The sequence below is a fragment of the Canis lupus genome, chromosome 18 (genome assembly GCF_011100685.1).
Source record: "Canis lupus familiaris isolate Mischka breed German Shepherd chromosome 18, alternate assembly UU_Cfam_GSD_1.0, whole genome shotgun sequence".
NCBI classification, from domain to species: Eukaryota; Metazoa; Chordata; class Mammalia; order Carnivora; family Canidae; genus Canis; species Canis lupus.
In genome coordinates, this window is record NC_049239.1 from 22785259 (window position 1) to 22807881 (window position 22623).

At 40.6% G+C, this 22623-nt stretch overlaps 1 protein-coding gene across 2 annotated transcripts in view; it reads right to left on the reverse strand.

Moving 5' to 3' along the window:
* PCLO (piccolo presynaptic cytomatrix protein) overlaps positions 1–22623 on the reverse strand; it is a 389747-nt gene that overhangs the window by 188714 nt on the left and 178410 nt on the right. For both annotated transcript variants that reach the window (XM_038562845.1, XM_038562846.1), the window contains exons 5-6: positions 7860–13140; positions 5465–7473 (exon numbers count right to left, since the gene is read on the reverse strand). In XM_038562845.1, the coding sequence (XP_038418773.1) occupies positions 5465–7473; positions 7860–13140 (7290 nt within the window). The remainder of the gene's footprint in view (positions 1–5464; positions 7474–7859; positions 13141–22623) is intronic.

The window sequence follows — 22623 nt, forward strand, 5'->3', positions numbered from 1 at the left end:
CTTTAAAATAGTATTTCTTATTTCAATTGTAGAAAAGTTGCATTTTCAAGTACAAGATTTTAATCATAAAGAAGTATCATGAGAAAAATGTATTAGTAATGAAGATAGAGCTAAGGAAAGAGTAATTATGATTTATAAAAACCTATCTTTAATGTCTGACTAATCTTGACTGACAGACATAAATACCACCATTATAAAACAGGTAATTTCATCAAAGTCAGTTTTAATAGACTGATTTATCCTGTTTTTCAAAAAGAGTAATAAAAAGCAACCTCTAATGACATTAATTTTAAATCATACTTGGCCATCACAGTCATTTCTTAATTCTGTATATTCTGACAGAAATAAAATTGACAGAAATAAAATTTTTCACTTTAGGTTATGGAAATTACTTTCAGAAATACATATTAAAGGGTTCCAAAAATCTCAAAAATAGCTATCAAAACAGCAATCAGTGAAGCAAAACATATTCTTGTAAAAATCAGCTCATGAGTACCATCTGCTTTGCAACAGGATCCTGGCTTAAAGTCTAGAATAAAAAGATTTTAATAAGGAGTTTGCCTTATTATTTAAAAAGCTCTATGCTTGTTCAATAAGTCTAAGGGTAGTAAAAAACAGCTTTAACACTCACCTTGGATTTTTAAGGCATACAAAGGTGGTAACATTTTAAATGTAACTTATTTTAGTGCAAAAAGTGGTATGTATCATCATTGGCAAAATGTGCTATTTTGGAAATGCATGTCTTCTTTTAAATAAATCACTCAAAAATGGTATTTTTTAAGATCAAGAAATCTTTTGAGTGAATCAGACTCCTTCCAGCACCAAACAAATTCTTTGAATTTACAATGCTATTTCTCCCAATGGATAATGTCACTTTGGCTCCTGATTTTGTAGAGAATGCTATATTAGCCTTTCTTCCTAAAGTTATTGATCATCTGAGACATGATGTAAATCAATCTCATTATATATAAGAAAGATAAAGGGCATCAGGAACACATTTTGGTGCTCTGGTTTATTTACCCAGAAAAGTAAATTTAAAATGATCATAGAGAACAGGAATCTGATATTTCTAGAGAAGTGGCATTATATATTCCACAGAATATGAAAGCCACATAGTTATTAGGAGATTTGAGAATTATTTGCACCAACCCATCAAGTAAAGCCCTGAAGGGACAGTAGGCAAATTTGTGCTGAGAACATACAGATATTGTCAAATGTCAACCTGAGGAAAGGGAATCAATATTACTAGATATCTACAGTTGCCAGACATGGGAAGGTGGTAAATTTACTTCATTTAATCATTACAGATAATTATTGTATCATTCTATACCACTACCCACCTATTTTTAACTATTTGGCTTTCATTAAGCATTCTAGTTGAGGAAGAGTTCTACTAATGAAAGTGAGAAAATCATTGTGTACCTACTCCTTTCATTAGAAAACATACTTCTTCCTTTGTTCTTTCTAAATTGTGATGAAAACGCATCATTATCAAGTCATATCTAGGTAGACAGCTTAACCTCATAGGAAGGAATAAATATTGACTCTGTTTTTGTTATATCTCTTGAGAATCTGAAGGACTTAAGGAAAAAGGCAGTAATGTTTTTCCATCTTTACTCAGTTAAAAATTTACATTTGTAAAAGGAAGTAGGCTACGAGATAAAACTGGATACATAAATGTTATCAAAAAATAGATTTTGGCTTTGAGGCTATGACTTTGATACCAGAATGATGAAGTCTAGAAAAGGGATAGAGTTCACTCTTATAGACACTAGGGAACATTACATAACTCCACAGAATTATCTCAGATAACTCCCTGCTTCACTTATGCACAGTGTGCACATTATTCTGTGATTTTGTGTTAATTAGTGCTAATTTTAATTAACTAAGTATATAAGACATCTTAGGGCTTAGCATGAACTCAAAGTGCCAGTGACACACTAACTAAACACTAACCATGCTTTTGCCTTAGAATTCCTGTGTCAAAGACAAGACCCAAGTTCCACGATGGAAAAACCACATGCAAGTTAAAGGATCTCATGTCACATAGTTGAATTCCTATGGGGTAGGAATAGAGTAAAATTTAAATCTCTGATATTCCAAATTGCAAAATTAAGACAAATGTTTTGAAACTCTAGGATGGAAGATCTGACCCTGTAGTAATTAAAGTGCTCCAAAAAGTTTCTGAGATAGTTACTAAGACAAAAAAGTGAATATGGAAAGAGAACCAAAACCAAACCAATCAAGCAAGAAATGATCCACATTTGCCTGTGAAGAAACAAAAGGTACAATACAGTGCTTTATATCATCATCATCATCATCATCATCATCATTATTATTATTATTTGAGAGAGACAGCACAGGGCAGGGGGCAGAGGGACAGGGAGAGAGAACATCCATGCAGGTTCCATGGTTCCATGCTCAGCGCAAAGCCCAATGAGGACCCTGAGATCATGACCTGAGCCAAAATCAAGAGCCCGGCACTTAACTGACTGCCATTCAGGCGTCCCAGGAAAATTTATTTAGAGAATGAGGTAAGGAGAGCCTCTTTGTGGTAGTAAAACTTAAGCAGAAACCTATACACAGGAATAAGCCAGACAAAGATCTGAGGAGAGAGAGAGAGAGAGAGAGAGAGATCCCAACACAGGGCTGGCACGAGGATGAGGTTGGCACATCCAGCAAATGGCAAGGTCAGTGGTGGGAGCAGAGCAAGAGGAGGGGGCAAATGTGGGGAGCGACTGATGAGGTTGTGAGATAGGCAGAGAAAAGATCATATGGGTCCCTGTTAAGAACTGTCTAAGATATTCTGAATTCGATGAGGATCTACTGGAGAGTTTAAGCTATGGAGTGAGGAAAGGAAAGAAGAAAGGAATGGAGAAAGGAATGGAGAAAGGAAAGGAGAGGAAAGGAAAGGAAAGGAAAGGAAAGGAAAGGAAAGGAAAGGAAAGGAAAGGAAAGGAAAGGAAAGGAAAGGAAAGGAAAGGAAAGGAAAAAGAAAGAAAAAAAGATGGTGGCTTAGGTCTAATCTCTTGATAACCATGGAAAGGAAATCCAAACAGTAACTCAGCAAATTAGATTCCCAGTGATATGCTCTCTACTACTTTTCCAGTTTTATAGTAAACCTCTTCTTCCTCCTCTTTCCTTTTGCTTGTTCATCAGTAAGAACCTTTGCATAGTCTGTTTCCTCTAGAGGGACCTCCTTTTTTGTCTTTAGGGTCCAACAGAGATTTCACCCTCATGATTCAGAACATGTTCTTTGAAACATTTCCTCACACTTCCAGAAAAAGGAGATCTAACCACAGAATCACATATAGGATAGAACTTCTCTTTTCTGCTACCTTACAGCACGCTATTTTATGCTATGTTGTCTCAGTGGCTACTGAATGGTGTGATTCTTCTCAACTTTACTAGTCTGAGAAAATTAACAGTATGTAAATTACTGAGCTAAACTTCTTAAATTAAACCCATATCACTACAAATATCACTTAGAAGATTATGCTTTTCGAAACAACTAATCCATGTTTATAATGAAGGAATTTTGTTTTTTACAACATGTCTAGAAATGGGCAAAGAAACCAATTATAAAAGTCACATGTTCGAATCACAGTATCTAGGGTGCCACAAAATGGTACCTGTACACAAAATGGTCTACCTTGTGCATGAAATAAAACAGTATCTTTGAGTTGAGCTTATTCCATATTAAAGCACTGAGTTGGACTGATTAGGAAAAGGAACTACTGAACTTCAGGAGCTCAATCCACCTAGGATTTTTCAGGCTCAGAAATTACTTCGTAATTCTACCCAACTTCCTTTGGGATTAGGTAGTTAATCAGTATCATCACCTGGAATACAACCCACATAACTCCCGGTATCTTTCATTTCACACTTCTAAGTCTGAAGGTGAATACTGTGGAAAAAAAAAAAAAATACAACTTCAACCTCTTCTTTAACTGAGTTTATATGAATTAAGGGTACAGGCTATATATTAAGTAAATAATCAATACATCAACTGGGAAAGTCTATTCTTTCTGAGGACGTAAATGGTATATTACTTTAAAGTCCTGTCAAAAACAACATTTTCCAAGTTTCCAAGTAACTCTTTAGGCGAATCCGAATGCCACTGCTATAAAAACACTTATTCACATAGCTGAATTGAAAATCACTTCTCACAACAGATTTAATTCTGGAAACAAAGCCATAGGAAAAAATAACTTTCTGTAAACTGAATGAAATCTCAATGCACCAGTGCTTTCCTGACTTCATGTTATGACCTCTGACCCCCACATGAAGACAATTTTACTTCATGTGGGGACATACTGCTTAAGAAAATACGTAATAACAAAGTGTCACTATGAAACTAAAAGATATGAATTTGTAATTTTTAATATCCCTATAGAGATGTCTATCTACCTATAAATAGACTTGCAGTCATATTTGATGACATATTCCCAGCCCACAGCCATAATGTCTAAGAGACATGGTTCAGCGGAAATATAACAGTGTCTCAGAAAAGTCTATTTAGAAGCTTTAGAGTTTGAAAATCTGGAGTTCAAACACCAGTAAATTGAGGGAACTTTTAATTTGAACGTGGATCTTATCTAAATTGAACTATCATATTTATCAACAGCCTTCTCAAGAGTATTATATTAGATTTTAAAAGTAGGATACACTTGTTTTTCTAGCTGATTATTACCATTTCTTATTAGCTCAGCTAGAGAGATCCTCACAAATGCGTCCAACATACCTATGTTCTTTCTCCTTTGAAGCATACCGCTATATTTTAAAATAATTAATGGCTATTATCCAAAGAAACATAAAAATTCTTTTTGCTTCTATAAGCCCTGGAATTAAGGTTTACCTGAGGTTAGATTTAAGAAAGTTGCCAGAAACTAAACAAGCATGGATGAACTATGAAATTATATTACTCTTTCATCTGCCTTCTCTAGAAATGCTCTCTTTTGAACAGTAAATATTCTAAGCCCTTTTCTGAAAATATTCTGGCTGGAGGAAGACAAAACTGATTGGAAGATCTCCAAGGACCCTCCCAATGAAGATTTCCAGGGTCCATGGGCCTAAATTTAGGGCCGTCCTTCGCCTTATCTGTTTATGCTCAGTATTTATTCCATCATACTTGAATATGAATATTAATTATACTCCCGGAAATCACAGTCTACAACGGACACTTGGGAGATTTCAAGGTCAGAATGAAACTTTCAATCTCAGGGAACCATAAAGTATTGTACTTCTTTTTCATTCTGCTCACATAAGGTGCCTTCTTTTTTTGGTATCTCTAAATGGACGTATACTTTCCTGGTTTTTCCCCAAATTTCGAATGAAATAATCCTCCCTAAACTGCAGTATCAGGTTCTAAGGTACCAGGAGCCTCACTGCCTCCGCAAGTCTGCAAACACACGGTTAACATCAACTCATCTATTGTCTTCTAACTAAAAAGAATCACTCTTACCGTGTAGCCCTCGGTATACTGAAAAGGAGCCCTGGAACTTTCATCTGCTGTTGGACTCAGAGGCTTGGGGTCAGACATGGACCGCTGCATCATCTTGGCTGTCTTAGGACTTGCTGGGGGCACTTTAGCCATGTCTGGATGAAGTACTTTCTGTGGACTTATCTCATCAGGGAGGGGTTTTTCATAAGGTACAAAGGCTGATTCTAAGGCTTTGCCTGGTGAAAGTGGTGAGATGGGTGAATAAAGGACTTTTGGAGATTTGGGTGGGGAAGGAGCCAGCTGTAATGTGGAATCTGCCCGAAGGTGAGATGAGTAACCAATCTCTAAAGGTGTTGGGCGTTTCTTGTCTTTGGGTGGAGAGGTGGCACTCAGATACTGAGGACTCTGTGTGTCTGAATCTGCTTCTGTTTGACATCCTAAGCTGCCCCCTTTGTAAGTCTTTTCAGGGGCTGAAATGTGTTTAATTATTTCTACCTTGGCATCCACGCGTGCGCGTACTGACGGTGTTCTTATGGTTCCAACGGGTTCAGTCTGCACAGAAATCTCGGCTACTGTCTGAACTGCTATACTGGCGACCTTGGAAAGGGGTTTGCTCTTGTCAGCATCCACAGTGCTGTCCCCGTACTTGCCTACTCGAGCTTTCCTCCTCGCTCTAGTAGGCATATCCCATTCATCCTGATCTTCATCATCAGTTTGGACACTTGTATCAACACTTTTTTTGGTTCTCCGCCTCCTACTCACATAGCTCCGGTCTGCTGCGTCCTCATCGTCGGTTTGCACGCCGCTGTCCACTATCTTTTTAAAGCCGCGGGGGTCATCGGGTTCCCCCATTTCCTCATACTGTCCACGGGCTTTCGCTGCAGAACTTCTCTTTTTGGGCTGCTTCTCCTCCTTGACCACCACCTCCGTCAGAGGGATTTCTGAGACGGTGCTCAGGATGCCAGGTGGGGCGATGTACTGGGTCACACCATCAGACTGCACCGTGTACCAGCCCTGGCTCTGGGGAATTTCGATCGCCACGACGGCCGAGGCGGTGGTGGTGGCGTCCTCAGGGGCCCAGAACGCACTCCCTTCCGGGGCAGCATACTGCCCTTCCAGCATCACCTGCTCCGTGGTCGTTTGGGGAGACGCAGTTCCAGAAGGGTCATAGTTATACTGGTAGATCTGGCGAATCTTCTGCTCTTCCAGCTGCTGGTGAAGCTGCTGCTGCAGCTGCTGGATCTGCTCCAGCTGTAGCTGTTGCTGAGCTAAGGTCTCCTGCCTCATCATGAACTGGGCCTGCCGCTCCTCTTCTTGCTGATAGAGAAGGTGCTGCTTCATAGACTGCAGCTCCTCCAGCTTCTTTTGAACCATGATCTTTTCTTGTTCGCGGAACCTTTGAATTTCCTGACGCTCCCACTCCAGTTCCTCGGCAAAACGCTGTTGCTTAATTTTCTCCAGTTCCAGGAGCTCACGCTCCAAGTCGAGCTGCTGCTGCTGTTTATCTTCTTCGGGGACAATTAAAATAGCAGTTTCATCTCCCACCACTTCAGAAAACACTTCGGATGCTGTGGTTAAAGTGGGAACCGAGTCTATCGTCTCAGCAGTCAGAGTCTCCATCGTAAGGGTCTGCAAACTGGCACTGATATCAATACTAGGTGCCGCGATGTCTGTTTCAGAGGCACCTGTTGTTAGGAAATAGGATCTAGGCATCGGCTGGCTCTGGTGCAGAGCGGATAACGAAGTCACGGCGTCAGCTGTGTGCACGCCAGACAAATCCCTCACCGTGGTGCTGAAAATGGAGCCAGGTTGTGTGGTGATAGCAAATGTGGAGGGAATTGGGGTTGCTACTGAAGAATAGACGACACCATTTGATGACCTCAGAACGCTCCCCACACCATACTGGGATCCTGGAGGTGGAGTCATTCTTGCTGTGGAATACTGTGGGGTACTAATCCCAACTTCTGAAATGACTTGCCGTGTTTCTGGATAGGGACCTGCAGTCTTGCTTGAATAATCCATTACCTCACCTGAAACACAGGGTAGAGTTACAGTCTGGTTCCCAGAACGAATGATGCTTTTTGGGTTTGAAAGCCCTCTCAATCTTGACGAACATAATGAATGGGACGGCATGCAAATCCACAGGTTAACCTAATCAGATGTGGAATAAAAGCGATGTTGACCATGCAGGCACATGCAGGCGACGCTGGGCAGAACAAATTAAAAAAAACAAAAAACAAAAAAAAAAAAACGAAGAAATGAAAGTGCACATGGACTCCAAAATATGTTGCCAAAACATCCAAAGCAAGAGAAAAGGTAACAAATTGGAAAAGGGACCACATTTTTCATCCTGAAATGAGATGAGGGACACCATAACGACATTTCAAGGAAAGGTCTGTTGCCACATCATACTGACCTGTAGTACTTCTCCCTGAAGTCAGATCTACTGCTGCATCAGTGCCTCCAGAATAATCAAAAGCATTTTTACTTTTATAGAAAAAATGTCCAGCTTCCGCTAAATTAGTGTCAGACATGGAAGGTTTCATTCCCCCAATCCCTCTATAACCATAGGGCCCTGATCGATCATACTGATAGTGGTCATCCCTATAGCCAAAACGATCCTCAGGAAGAGTAGTGGCAGGCTGCTGTGCCGTGCAGCTCCTTCCGAAGGGTAACTTGTAAACCATATCACAGCATACGGCTCTTCTTCCTGCAGTCAGATCAACAGGCTTGTCATCATCTTCCACTATCTTGGTCACCACACCCGAAGTGGATTCGTCCATTGTCACAACTGTTCTGTGCGACTTTGTTGTACTGAGGTCCACCACTTCCCCGTCAGGGATGCCCTGCAATGTGATGCTATCAGTCCATCCACTTGTGACACCAGCAGGAGGCACAGTGACAGGTTTTGGAAGAGCCGATGTCACCGGGTGTGCCGAAGGGCCTAAAGATAAGTTTATCGGCGCGTCCTCCCTAGCGGCAGGGAAGGCCTGGCCACTTGGCATCTTGTACGTGGGCTCAGCGGGCTTTGATGTCGTGAGCTGGAGCGGTGCGGTCGTCCCACGTTCTAGGCCCACCAGGCTTTCCGCGGCCACAGCGTGACTTGAACCAGCCGTGCCCGCGAGGACGGGTGCCGACTCCGCGAGCAGGGCCATCGGCGTCGCTGCTGACGGAGTTGTGCTGAGATTTATAACGGAGGGCTGGACAGCACTAATCTGCCTGCCATAAACGTCACTTGCGGCACTCTGCCTCTTCAGATCTACGGTGGCCGCGGAAAGATCCACACCCTTGTCAGGCACCTGCACCTCTCCTTTTGGTACCGTTCGCAAATCAATGGCATCGCCCACAAGCTGCACCTTCCCGTTTTCCTTAGGCTGACGCTTGTCGAGAGCAAGAGGCTCTGGGGGAACTGAGATCGGGACACTGCTGAGACCAACACCGGGGACTGCACTTCTGGCCGCTGAAACCTCGGCCTGAGAAACTTCAGCTGTGAAAAACTGTGTCCCCGAGGTTGGGGCTGCTTGAAATGAAGACAAGGTTGTGACCGGGAGAGCAGACAATGTCCCCAGAGATCCTGAGAGGTACAAGCTTGGTGCTGCAGAACTGGGCATTCCCGCCGTGGTCAGAGGAGGAACTAAAGAAAACACTGGTTCGATGGAAATCAGGTCTTTGGGGGGTGACCCCAGGGGCCAACTGGTGATTGCCTGACTGGCTGAAGAATCTGTTGGAGTCCCGGGTTCAGATGGCAACGTGATAACCACATAGGTTTCCATGAGGGATTTGGAAAATCTCGGGGAGGACTTGTTAGAGTGAGGGGAAAGTGGGGATGTAGGGGAAGGTAATTTATAATCTGCTGAAGTCACTAAATTTAGTGTCATATTCGAAGTCAGAGATAGACCTGCCGGTTTGGGGTGTGTATCTGCTGGTTTTTGTGTCGTTACTGGAAGCTGAGGAACTGCTGGTTTGGGGGCAATTGGAGGTTTACTTGGCTCAGGTCTGTGTGTAAACACAAGGCCAGACGGGATGGAAGATGGTTTAGGAGGAACAGGAGGAGGTGCAGGGGTACATATTTTTGTTACAGGTAACCCACTACCTCTTGGAATGGCCGCGGCCTCTGCTGCAGTAACAACATCAGCTGGCGGTGTAGCTGTAGGAGTTAGGGTCACCGGAGCTGTAGCGATTACCTTTTTTTTAGGATGAACAGCTGGTTTAGGTGAGGTTGGTGGAGGAAGGGGTGGAGGAGGAGGAGGAGGGGGTGGGGGAGGAGGAGGAGGGGGAGGGGGAGGAGGAGGAGGAGGTTGGGCTGATGCATCCACAGAAGAACTTCTAAAGAATGGACGAGTTTTAGTCGGAAGAGAGCTAAGAGAAGGGCTGCCAGATGGCAAGTGAGGTGCAGGTTTAGCTTGATCAAAGACCTGTCCAGACAGCAAGCGTGTCCCTGGAACCTGCTCCTCCACTGCAATAGCGGGAGAAGGAGGCTGATCAAACCCGGTTTCAGATAAGCCAATTTTTGTGGGTTCAACCTCAGACTTCTCCCTTTTATCTCTGTAAGCTTCCAAAACGTCAAGAATAATTCCATTCCCGGTGTCCTTCTTGGCTTTCTTCACTGGGTCTTTTTCAGATGTAGATAATTCAGTGGAAATAGTGTCAGCAATGAGCCCCTCGGGTTCAGTTCCTACAGGTTCGAGAGGCGGTCCCATATCAGATAAGGAAATCACGATATGATCAGCACTCGCTCTTCCATCCGGTAGGGCAGTCCGAGCTAAAGATACACTTATTTCTTCTGGATAGTCGATAATGCTGCCAGGAAAATATGTTGATGAAGAAATCTCAGAATCTTCAAACTTAGTCACTATGTCCACTGGCTCCGCATAAACTGTGGTTATACTATCCAAGGTAGTGATGGGTGAGGAGCTATCTGTGGTACAAACTGAAGACACAGATGATGTGAGAGAGGGTGTGTCAGAGGGCGGGACAGATGTGGCACTTTCTGAAGGCTCGGAGTAAGTCAAAATCAGTGACTCATGGGCAATTATCTCTTGAATCTCCCTTGTATAATCAGTTACATATTCATCCTCAATTTCTTCTGTTGAAAAATGTTGGGTTATTTTGACATCGGGGATGGAGAGCGTTGCGCTGCTGGTGGAATCTGTGAGAGATGCTCCCGAGAGAACACTTGACGTCAAAGAAGCATCGGGCATCCTGTCAAAGTCCACAGTAGATTCTGTCATGTCATCCGTGATGGGGGGCTGGGATGGACCGGACCCAGGTGGGAACTGCATCTGCTGCTGCCTCTTCATGAGCTCTTCATAGGCAGCATCGGCATCTAGTAACTTCTTTTCTTCACTGGTGGAAGTTACCATACTACCCAGATCCACTATCTCGTGGCTTTCTGGGATGATGTAAGAGCTTGAAACTATGTCTTCTTGAGGCACAAGAGAATGTAAGCTTTCCAATTCGTAAAACTCTTTCTGGAGGTCTGTTATTTTTTGCATAGGATCTTCATAAATCTGTTCTGGAATCCTTACTTTTTGCTCTTTCCCTCTCTGTTGCAGAAAGCCATCTTCGTCTTCTTGCCTCGTTAGTAGGCCGCCATCTACCGAACCATTATATGTGTCCTCCACTAGAGATTCGTAAATATAGTCCTCTATTAGCATCCCTCCATACAAAGGCTCTTTTTCAAACATTTCATCTCGTTCCGTTGCAGCTGGAAAAGCCTTGTACTTGTGGGTTTTGTGCATCATTTCTTCATACATCTCCTCAGCACTTTTTAATGCCTTTTGGCTGCCTTCTCTCTGCATGAGACACTGCTCATCGGTTGGGGAGTACAAAGACACAGCTGTGGGCAATTTATACACTTTCTGGACTTCTATTATTTTCTCTGGGCTTATTTCAAAACCTTCTGGGTCTGACTCTATGCTAGGTGAGTATTCGGAACAAGAGGACCGATGGAGCTCCTCCATCTCTGCAGCCTGACGTAACTCTTCTGTGGGAGATGCATCTTCAATGGGAGAGAGGTTACTGGGTGGGGTCTTTGGTCTCTCCCTCCTCCTCTGAGCACGAAGTTCATCTTTGTCTTTCTTTGATTTCTTACTAGAAGTCTTTCTTTGTTGCTGTTCCAACTCCCGCTGCTTTTCTTGCTCCTTCAGCAGCTCTTCCTCCTCTCTCAGCTCTTCCTCCTCTGAGGAGTCCTCGATGGTGGGCAGAAGGGGGCCGTGAGACCTGTGCCGAGCTTTCCGTTGCTGCTTGCTCTCTCCCTTTTTGTGGCTAGGGCTACTATCACTGTCCTCATCAAGGGAGGACACCGACGTCGGGGATGTGCCGGGAGTGAAGCTGGAAGCGTGAAGGCTGGAGGACCCTTCCCCCCGTGACCTGTCTTCTGGAGAGTCCGTCAGGCTCTCCATTTCCAGTTCTGGCTCCTCGTCGAAGTCCAACACCGCGGCTCTGCGCGGGGGCTCCGGGCCGTAGCGCTCCGCGGTCGCGCTGTTCAGCTCTATGGTCTTGAAGCGCCGCAGGCCGCCTCCTCCGGCCACGATGAGCTCGTCGCTGTCCTGACTCGTGGTCTCTCTGTACCTCGGCTCGGGGCTGTCGTCGAACGTGTCATCGTCGTCATCGTGCCACGAGTGGCGTCGTCCCGCATCGCCGTCGAGGCTTGCGGCGCTCCTGCGGCTGGCTCGCCGGTGCTTGCCCGCGGCCGCCCTCGCCTTGCCCCTGGGCTCCTCCCTCGGGCGGCCGTCGGAGCTACGCACGTCCGGGAGCTGGCTGCCGGGGGGCTCGTCGCCCTCAGACCCCGAGGCGTCCTCGTCGGCGCTCGCATCCGCGGCGGGTTCGCCTCCCAGGCCGCCGTCGTCCCCGGAGCCCGGGCTGTCCTCCCGCCTACCGTCCTCGCTGCTGGACGAGCCCGCGCCGGCCCCGCGCTCTCTCGGGGGCCCCGGCGGCTTCTCGCTGTCGCTGCGGCCCTCCGCGCACTCGGGGGGCGGCCTTAGGGGCTGCGCGGCCCCGACCCACGCCAACTGCCCTCCGTAGTCCTGCGTGGAGGGCACGTCCCGGCGGCCGTCCTGCGTGGAAGGGACATCCCGGCGCCCATCCTGCGTGGAAGGGACATCTCGGAGACCGTCCTGCGTGAAAGGGACGTCCCGGCGGCCGTCCTGCGTGGAAGGGACGTGTCGGAGACCGTCCTGCATCGAAGGGACATCCTGGCGCCCGTCCTGCGTGGAAGGGACGTCCTGGCGCCCGTCCTGCGTGGAAGGCATGTCCCGTCGACCGTCCTGCGTGGAAGGGACGTCCTGGCGGCCGTCCTGCGTGGAAGGCTCCCCTTCCCCCGCGCGCCTCGCCAGCTCCTGTCCCGCCGCCGGGGTCTCCGCCCGGGAACCCACGGGCAGCCCGCAACAAACCTCCGGAGGCTGGCTGTTCCCGTGGGGCTTCGCCGCCGCGAGGGTGCTTGCCTGAGCCTCCAGAAGGGAGAGGACCGTGCTCTCTAACTTAGCCAAGTCTGAGGGGCTGGAGGGGCTGCTTTCTTGGGAAAAAGAGTCCTTTTTGAGTCCCTTGTGCAAATCTTTTTCGTCATTTGGAATAAGACTTGGAATTTCACCAAGTGAACTTGATATCCCATCAGAAGAGTATCCTGTGTCACTCAGACCTTGCGGGCTTTTTGGTTGCTGAGAACTTGAAGTGTCTGATTTGTCATCTTCCTTTTCCTAGCAGGGAGGAAAAGATACAGGAAAACTTAACATGATTAAACTAGTAACAGGGCCTCTCTATTACTCCCAAATAACTGTTATGAACTGAGGAGTAATACTAGCATTTTTCTTTCAACTATATGCCAGTAATTTTTTTAGATCTTTGGCTACAAAAAACTGAAAATAGTTGATATATATTAGGGTTAGTTTACATTTAATCTAAGTTTAATGAAATGTCCATTCTTAACGACATTTGTTTTTTTCCACTAACACTCTATTTATATTTCAATTCCATGTTCTTTCAAACACGTGATTATTTTTCTCAGTACATTTATTTGGGGAGAGAGTTACAAATTGTCAAGAAATTGAGGTTTTCATTAATATAATCAATACTTTTGAGTTACGGGGACAAGCAAAGAAAGAAAAAAAAAATCAGAGGATGGGCTTTGTACCTGGCTATAAGTTGTAAGAGATGTTGGAAATTTTACTGAACAGAAATATGCAGGTGATATGACTATAATGATATCTGCCTCAACAATCACAAAAACAAATTTTTTTTGAGAGAGATTTAAATATGGCACTACCTTTTAAGGACACTTTAAAAAACGTTAAGACATTATATTCACTTGCTATTGTTGTTAATATTATTATCCTGTATCATTTGAAGTGAATGTTTAGAAACTTTGAAAAAGTTTACAATTATTACTAATAGTTATTGCTAATAATTAATGACTTTTAAAAAGTTATGCAATAACTAGTCTGACTCATGGCTTTAGCTAAAGAAAAATATCCAGCTATTATTTTTGTAGTGTTTTTAATCTCATTTATCTTTAGCATCATACCTCAAAGCTATTTAATAAATATCATCTATATAAATGTCTTCTGATTGTGAAAATACTTGAATTTTTACCTTTAAACTGTGTCAAAGTCACATCCTTTCAACCAGTATAATAACTAACTTTGGTAAATGGGATCATGGGCTTTCCAAGGAGCTGGGACACTATGCAGACAAATCACAGCTTTGACCTGCTGCTTTTCTTGGGCTGTGATGAGGCCATACCAGCAATTTGGTTCAAGAATCAGAGCAACCTTAAATGAAAATATTAAACATAGAGACTTTTTGCCTAAGTCCAAATTAAAAATACCCATGAGCAAGATGAAACTCAACTAATCCAATTGGTTTCCATGCTTAGAGTATTAAACTAACCCCACAGCCCTATGGAATGAAGAGGTCAGAAATCAAGGTACAGGAGGACATTCGCTATCAGACCCTGGCCTATGAAGCCACCTCAATTCCACTAAATCTGTATCTTGAACTAACCACCTCAATTATTTTCAGTGGGTTTGTAAGCACGGGCTCCTCCAACCTGCTGGTAACCCAAATGATCAGATAGGTGTCAGGCTGAACAACAAACAACACATACAAAAACCTTTCTTCCTTCTTTCTCTCCTTCTCCGCCTCCTCTTTCCTCTTTCCTCTCCTTCTCCCTTTCCTTCTCCTTTTCCTTCTTTTAGCTATGGAGTTCTCCAGTAGAGAAGCTGTGTTTGATAGTCAGTTTACATATGTTCATTTCAATATCTGTTGGTTAGAGATGTATCTTTTTTTAAAGACTTTATTTATTCATGAGAGATGTAGAGAGAGAGGCAGAGACACAGGCAGAGGAAGAAGCACGGAGCCTGTTGTGGGACTCAAACCCAGGAACCTGGTATCACGACCTGAGCCAAAGGCAGACAGACGCTCAACCACCAAGCCACCCAGGTGCCCCTAGAGATGTATCTTGAATGCATTATATGGTAAAAATGCTCTGGCCAAATTTACAACGCGACACAATTCAAATTCAAAAACACAGTGATATATTATTCACAACTTTAGTGCAAAAAACAGTATGTATTCTCTGGCCTATCATAAACTAACTTCCCTGGGTCATTTCACATGTCTCCCCAGGGAAAAGTTACTTATCAGCAGTTGTAAGCCTTTAATGGTAGGGCTGATGAGCACCCAATTAGTTTTGGTTCCTTTGTCTTAAGATCTGCACATTAAAGAGGTAGGCACAGGTGAAGCAAACTAATAAATTATTTCTAGACAGTCCAAGTGAAGGGATATTTCTATCTCCTCACGTCCACATGATGATGAGCACAATTTTTTTGAGTCCACTATGCTTTCTGTCTTCCTTATCTGCCTGCCCATCCTTCGCTAATTCACAGCAAACACCGTAACAAGAGGGGTGGGGGACCTAAGCTCCTTGTTAAAAAAAGTAAAAAAAAAAAAAAAAAAGACCTTTCATAATCAAACTGTGAAGGTGTCATTTGTATTCTTTATTTTGTGTCTGCATATGTTATAAACAGAACAATGTAATAAATTATCCACATATGGAGGAAATGTAACCACTGATACATATAACAATTGAGTATAATAAAAGAAATCATAGTTTGATACAATGAATTCTACAAGTTCTACATTTTACAAAAATACGATTAGGACCAGACATATAATGGAACAAAGGAAATTAAGATACATTAGACAGGAGACTGATGCACATAAATATCAAAATACCTATCCTATAACCCCCTTCTGTGGCCTTTCTCCATGTCTTCATGTTTTCTTTCTTTCCTGAGGACCATGTGCTACCCTCTTCTCCCTCCTGCCCCCATCTGGTCTCTTTCCTCCACATTCCTCAAAGATTCAATCACTATTTATGTATGACGAAGCTGTGATGATTTCCCCTCTAAATAACTCTTCCTCCCCATATTGCGAGGTAGCAAGAGGCTGCAAAGATTTTGCTCTATAGGCTTGTGGGTCTAAGATAAAATGTTTGGAGTGGTTAATAAGAAAATCAAGTTAGGTGACCAAAGGGTACTTGTCTGAACTGTTCAAGAGAAATAGTTGGTCATTTATTTATTGTACTATGGTAAATTGAAAAAATACATAATGTCAATTCTTCTCATACTAACTAGCACAGGTGTAAAATCTCCTGCTAGAAGCAAGTGACCTGCTTCTTCATTACACTGTTAGCTGCTAACTACCAGATCATATACCAACCAAGCCCTTTGCCTCTTTAAGGTTCCTACAGATTCATCTTTTTATCTACCACTGCCACAATCGAAAAAAGAAAAGGATTCCCGGGTGGCTCAGTGATTTAGTACCTGCCTTCAGCCCAGGGAGTGATCCTGGAGTCCTGGGAGCGAGTCCCACATTGGAGTCCCTGCATGGAGCCTGCTTCTCTCTCTCTCTCTCTCTCTCATGAATAAATAAATAAAAATCTTTAAAAAAAAAAAAAGGAAATCTGTTCTTCATATACAGAGACGAGCATACTGAGACACTCATCTGTGCAAGCACTCATCCCTCCTGTGGCTATCTACTTTTCTTTGGGAGCCTAGGTGAACAGGATTTGTATCCACACAAGTTAACTGGCCTATATAGATTTAACACCGCATACTCCTTGCTTCAAAGTTATATATATATATAAATATATATAAATATATATATATATATATATATTTTTTTTAACAAGGAATAATTTGATCAAATTAGAGTAGATGGTACTGAGAAGAACATAAAACACAATGTATAAGTCGGGTTTGGTTTTCTCTAATTATTTAATCTTCAAATGGCTGTCTGAAGTACTATGACTCTATAGGAATATGATCAAAGGCTTTATGAAAAGGAGGCATAATTTGGCTTATTTCCTTCCAAATTTTTGAGTCTCCAAGACCAAAAGATCAGGAGTTTTCTCCTAGTTGCTTCAAAAATGTATGGTTGTAAAAAAAAAAAAAAAAAAAAAAAAAAAAAAAAGTTTGGTTTATACTTACTTCTGAGAAGGACATTAAACTACTTATGGTGCTATATTAAAATTTAATGAAATTGACAGATTCAAATAGTTCTTTCTAAATTACAAATATATTATATATAACACATATATACATGTATGTGTATAAACATCACTGAATTTTCTTATGTGTGCATTATTTTTTTCATTCGAATAGATAATCAGAAGTTGAAATTATCTATTTCATCCTTTACATGTGATAATACAATCTAGAATGATCTCTGGAATGATTACTTAAGAAGAAAACTCCAGGCATCTACTTTTTACATGAGAATTTTGTTTGTCATCTTAGATAGAGGCAGTGAGAGGGAACAAACATAATTTAAGCATACCTTTTTTTTAAAAAAAAACAAAACAGCAATGTCATTTTTCAGTTCCCCTGAGGAACACATTTTCTGTGCTCTCCCTAAGTACATTTAGCATTATCACTTACTTTTACTGTTACTGTTATTGCACTTTTCCTGTGTATAGAATTATGGTACTTGAGCTTTTCTACTCTGTGTATATGAAACAATCACTCAAAATTTCCAGGGGCTAAGATAGAGAGACAGATAATACATACATACATACTTTTATTATTATTTTTATTTATTTATTTATTTATTTTTACTTACTAACCAAAAGCAGAAAGTAGAGAATTTCTTTTCCTCCCAGTATTCCACTGCCTTTTGCTGGCCTGGAGACCAGTCAGGGAGAGGCAGTGATGATTTCAACCCATCTGAAACTCTTCTGATGGTGTCACACCTTGAAGCCTTCTCTAGTGATAGAGAATGTACCAAGACACATCTGTACTGCCAAACTGAGTTTGGCCCCTCTCATAAACGCTGAAATGTTTAGCCTTCCATATTGAAGGTAAATGGAAGTTTTCTGAATATTATTCAGGTTAAGAATCAAATTCTTGATTAAACTTAAGATTGTACAGAGAAAGGATGCAATATTGCTTAATTTTCCCAAGCTATTTATTTCAATGGGCCAAAGTAAAGCAATAAGTGAATGATCTTTAACCATTTATACAATGTTAGGGTCAAAACTGACCTAGTCTGCTAGCCTGACTGTTCCAAACACTCTAAATTAAAGATTAAGTCCATAATATTCACTGGACTGGAGAGAAAAATCAAATATTCTCATCTACAACATGGGAATCCTTTACACTATAGAAAACCTCATTATTTTTTATTATGCTGCCATTATATACAATAAATTATATGTAACGTGGATAGTAGCCCCTTGGTCATTTTAGCCAGAAATAAAAGTTAATGGTAAAGGATGTTCAAATTTTGGTTTTCATCAGGAGAGCCCTAGTGTTTCAATGCAATATATCCAATGTAGACAAGCAATATTCTGTTTAAGTATATAAATAAAAGGAGACAATTTTGTAGCAACATGGAATTCTAAAATATTAAACAAAAAAGTAAAGAAGAATGTATCTTTCAAATTATTTATTACATTTTAGGATACATTTTGTCCCATTTGACATATTTTGGAAGACAGGAATAAATAGAGATACAAAAAGATATGGCAACAAAAATGTAAAGAATATACTATGAAACTATGAATGACACAAATGATAAATAAATGAAAAATAATATTAATATAGAGCAAAGTAAAATAATACATAAACTGTTGGGGTTATAGCAAGAGCTGCTAAGAGAGAAGAATAATTATAATAATGTAATGGTGGCAAGGTACAAGTGTCATAGGAAAGAGGAATTATATGTTGTGTTGATTTTTTTTTATTTTTTATTTTTTAAAATATTTTATTTATTTATTCATAAGAGACAGAGAGAGAGAGAGAGAGAGGCAGGCAAAGACATAGGCAGAGGGAGAAGCAGGTTCCATGCAGGGAGCCTGATGTGGGACTCGATCCGGAGACCATGGGATCATGCCCTGAGCTGAAGGCAGATGCTCAACCGCTGAGCCACCCAGGTGTCCCATATATGTTGTGTTTATTTTTTTTATTTATTTATTTATTTATTTATTTATTTTAATATGTTGTGTTTAAAAGCTACTCTTATATAATCAGCACTGGGCCATTATCTTAGCCTTGCTGAGTCCTCAGCCATGTGATTCTGGGCACAGAAATTTAGTTTTCCTCAATTTAAAGAAGATACAATATTTACCTCATCCAATGTTCTGTGGATGAAATGATAGAGAAAATACTTAACATCGTGCTGAGAATATTCTAAGAGATAAATTAAAAATATTATCTTGATTTCAAACAAAATCAAATTTAAAACGAGTCAATACAGGGACTTCAGCAGCAGAAGTGACAGCCACTAGGGAGAAAAGTGGCCTAGAGGTCGAGGTGGGAGTTTCTAATCAGGTTGGAAGGGTATAACATCAACGTACAGAGAGTGTAGGTATAGGGAGGAGAAAGGACAATCTACCTTCAGGAATTTCACAAAGCATATTTGGCTGGTTCTATAGCTCACTTGTGGGAAAAATTAGGGGTTGCTTGCTAGTTATATGGGAGCCATATTCCACAGGGCCGAGAAAGCCAAAGTAAGTTATTTATACAGGAGTCTCGGCCGTGGGGTGCAAAAGCTTGGGCAAGTTTGTAAAGTGATCTAACGGGTTACATGAAGTACATGTTAAGATATTTATTATATTTTTTAATCCATAATTACATGTTCTTAATATTTAATAAATGGGTTCATGCTAATATTCTTTTACTTCTTCTGTGAGTTGGTCACCTGTTCTGTGAGGAAGCCCGAGAGAAAACTGTGAGTTACACTCTAAGGAGAAGGTATAGTGAGGTTGTCACTTTATTTGCCCACCTTTATACTGAGGCTTCTTATTCAGTTAGGCAGCTTTCTGGTTTTTATTACCTACTAGTAATTATACCAGTTTTCCTACAACAGGTAAGTGGTAGATGAAAGATTCTTACAAAACAAAAATCACATCATAAAGATAATAAGAAATACACAAACACATGACAAACACATTACTAAAGAAGCGGACACTCCTCATATCATTACAAGCTTTTTATCACCAATATTACAAGATAAAGGCAATGATGACCAAGTTGAACCGGATCAGACACAGGTAGCCAAAAATGTCTGCCATTATCAAGGAACCATATTTGACATCTGTATTGACATTAGCTTTGATGCTAATAGTAAACCTTGCCTGAACACAACATGCTTTAGCACCATAGCAAGTGACATTATGACACCATCACAAACTTCCAAAATTTTCTGCATATAAATATTCCAGTACTTTACCAACTTTCAATAAATTGAATAATAAACAACTGGGAATCTTCTTTTGATCTTTTAATTTAATACTAAAAGACCAAAAAAGGCACACATCATTTGGAAAAATTTGATTCATCCACCATGGAAAAATGGATGAAGTAATATGTATGAAATGATATGGTGACAAGTCAAACTGTATTTCTTTGTCAGCAAATATTGTTGAAAAGAATAAATAAAAATGGAAGATTTGGGAGAAGTTATCAGACCAAAGTGAGAGGCAAAAGTGTTAGTAATAACAGAATCAAAGTGTAGATATTTCTAATATGTTTAGCTTAAAATAGTACTTCTGTTTTAGTAATACTTAAAGTACTGCTGTAAGCTACTAAAGAAAAATGTACCAATGAATGGAGTAAGACTCAATATAGAATGATTTGTTTAAGATATATATATACACACCATATATATGGCTATATATATATATATATTCGTCTTAATGAAAAAACTGTATATTAGCTATTGAAGAGTGGCTTTTTTTGGTTGGAATTATTCTTTTTAAAAGGGTAATTTTACAGAGAGACCAGTACATGTGAAATTCATTTACTGCATCTGTGACAAGTAGACCAGAATTGGACTCAGGATTTTACAGATGTGATATATTTTGAATTCGGTTGAGACCCTTATATTTTGAAGAATATCTTTAATGTTTTGTATTGAGATAGATAATAACTGAATTTATTTTAACCACAGAGGTTTACTGATTATGTAATGGGAAATTAATTTTAAAACTTCTGGAATATGAAGATTTGATTCTTTTTTGACAGAAGCAGAAGAATGCCAAATTTGTTTAAATTTTTGGTGATGACAAGTGGTTATCACTAACCAGATAGTATAAAGTAAATGGGATGATGGGTGGAAAAAGTAGATGGGAGAAAGTAAACCCGGGTTATCAGCAATATGCTTATGAATTAGCAAAAAATGAACACTAGCTGTTCTTTTAGAGAATTATGATGTGAAAACAGCCCTCTGAAAACAGATATTTGGAAATTTTATGTGATTAGGCTATATAAAATGACGCATGTCATTTTTAAAAGCTGTCATCTCTGTTCCTTTAACAAATTTTAAAGAGAATATTTTAATCTGTTTCTAAGCCCTCCAGATGAAGAACTCCAGTGGGTTTTAAAGCAATTTGTTTGTATAACATTACACATATGTATTTAAATACCACATTTTCTGACAGCAAGAACAGATTACTGGTATCAAGGAAGATAGACATTTATTTGTGGAATCTCCACAATTAACAAAATTTATCTTCAATTTCAAACTTAGAGAATGAGTAGCAAGAACTGGCAAGTACAAACTCTGATCCATTCCTTCTAATTCTGATATATCCTTGTGGGTTATCTTTCTTGTTATGGATAGTCATTAAAACTAGACATCAAAATACCAAAATAAGCTTAACTTAGAAGCAGAATTTCAGATAACTCTATCATAAAATTTCAGACCAAGATTTTTAAAATATTGACACACAATGAATGCTCTCTCTAAAATACTATTATTAATCATATTTTAATGTGATCAAATATATCTATTAGATAAAATAAAAACAATAGTTTTAACTTATTTCACTGACTTATGTTTTTGTAAATGTTTTATGATGTTAATAATATGTTAGCAAATCAATACATACATTTAATTAAGAAGTAAGTATATACATACTGAGATCATAAAATAAAAGAAAAAGTAGTGATTAAAGGACATGATAAAAAGAAAGTGATAAAGGTGTAAAATAAAATTAAAAGTACATTAACAATATTTGGATTCTTGTTAAGATTCTTTAATAAGCAACGGAGACCATTAGCAATATCTGAGTGACAGAGTTAAATTGTGTGAACTTTGGAAAATAATTCTCTTACCTATTGGAAACAAACTGAGGGTTGCTGGAGGGGAGGCGGGTGGGTGAATGAGGTAAGTGAGTGATGGGCATCATTAAGGAGGGCACGTGATGTGATGAGCACTGGGTGTTCTATGCAACTGATGAATTATTGAACACTACATCTGAAACTAATAATGTATTATATGTTGGCTAATTGAATTTAAGTAAATTTTAAAAAGGAATACTCCTTTATAATAAAAATGTTATTTTTATTAAAAATTGAAAAAAAATGTTCTTGAATATATTTGGTCATTGAATAAGTAAAACTGTCACACACAAGCAAAAAAAAAAAAAATCTGATAGCCACATATATGGGAGAAGGGAGACGGAGCAGGCACAGTGACCAGTAATTAAATTATTCAAATTATGAGTGAAAGGTCATAAAGGCCATAATTAGGAGTCCTCAGGAATAAGAGTCAACAGACAGGAGTGTGATAAACTGGATGCGGAGGGCAAAGGGCAGGCTGGTGAGAAGAAATCAGATTGCTCACAGTGGTAGTGACTGGGAGACCAGAGACAGATGAATGATAGTGCCATTACCAGA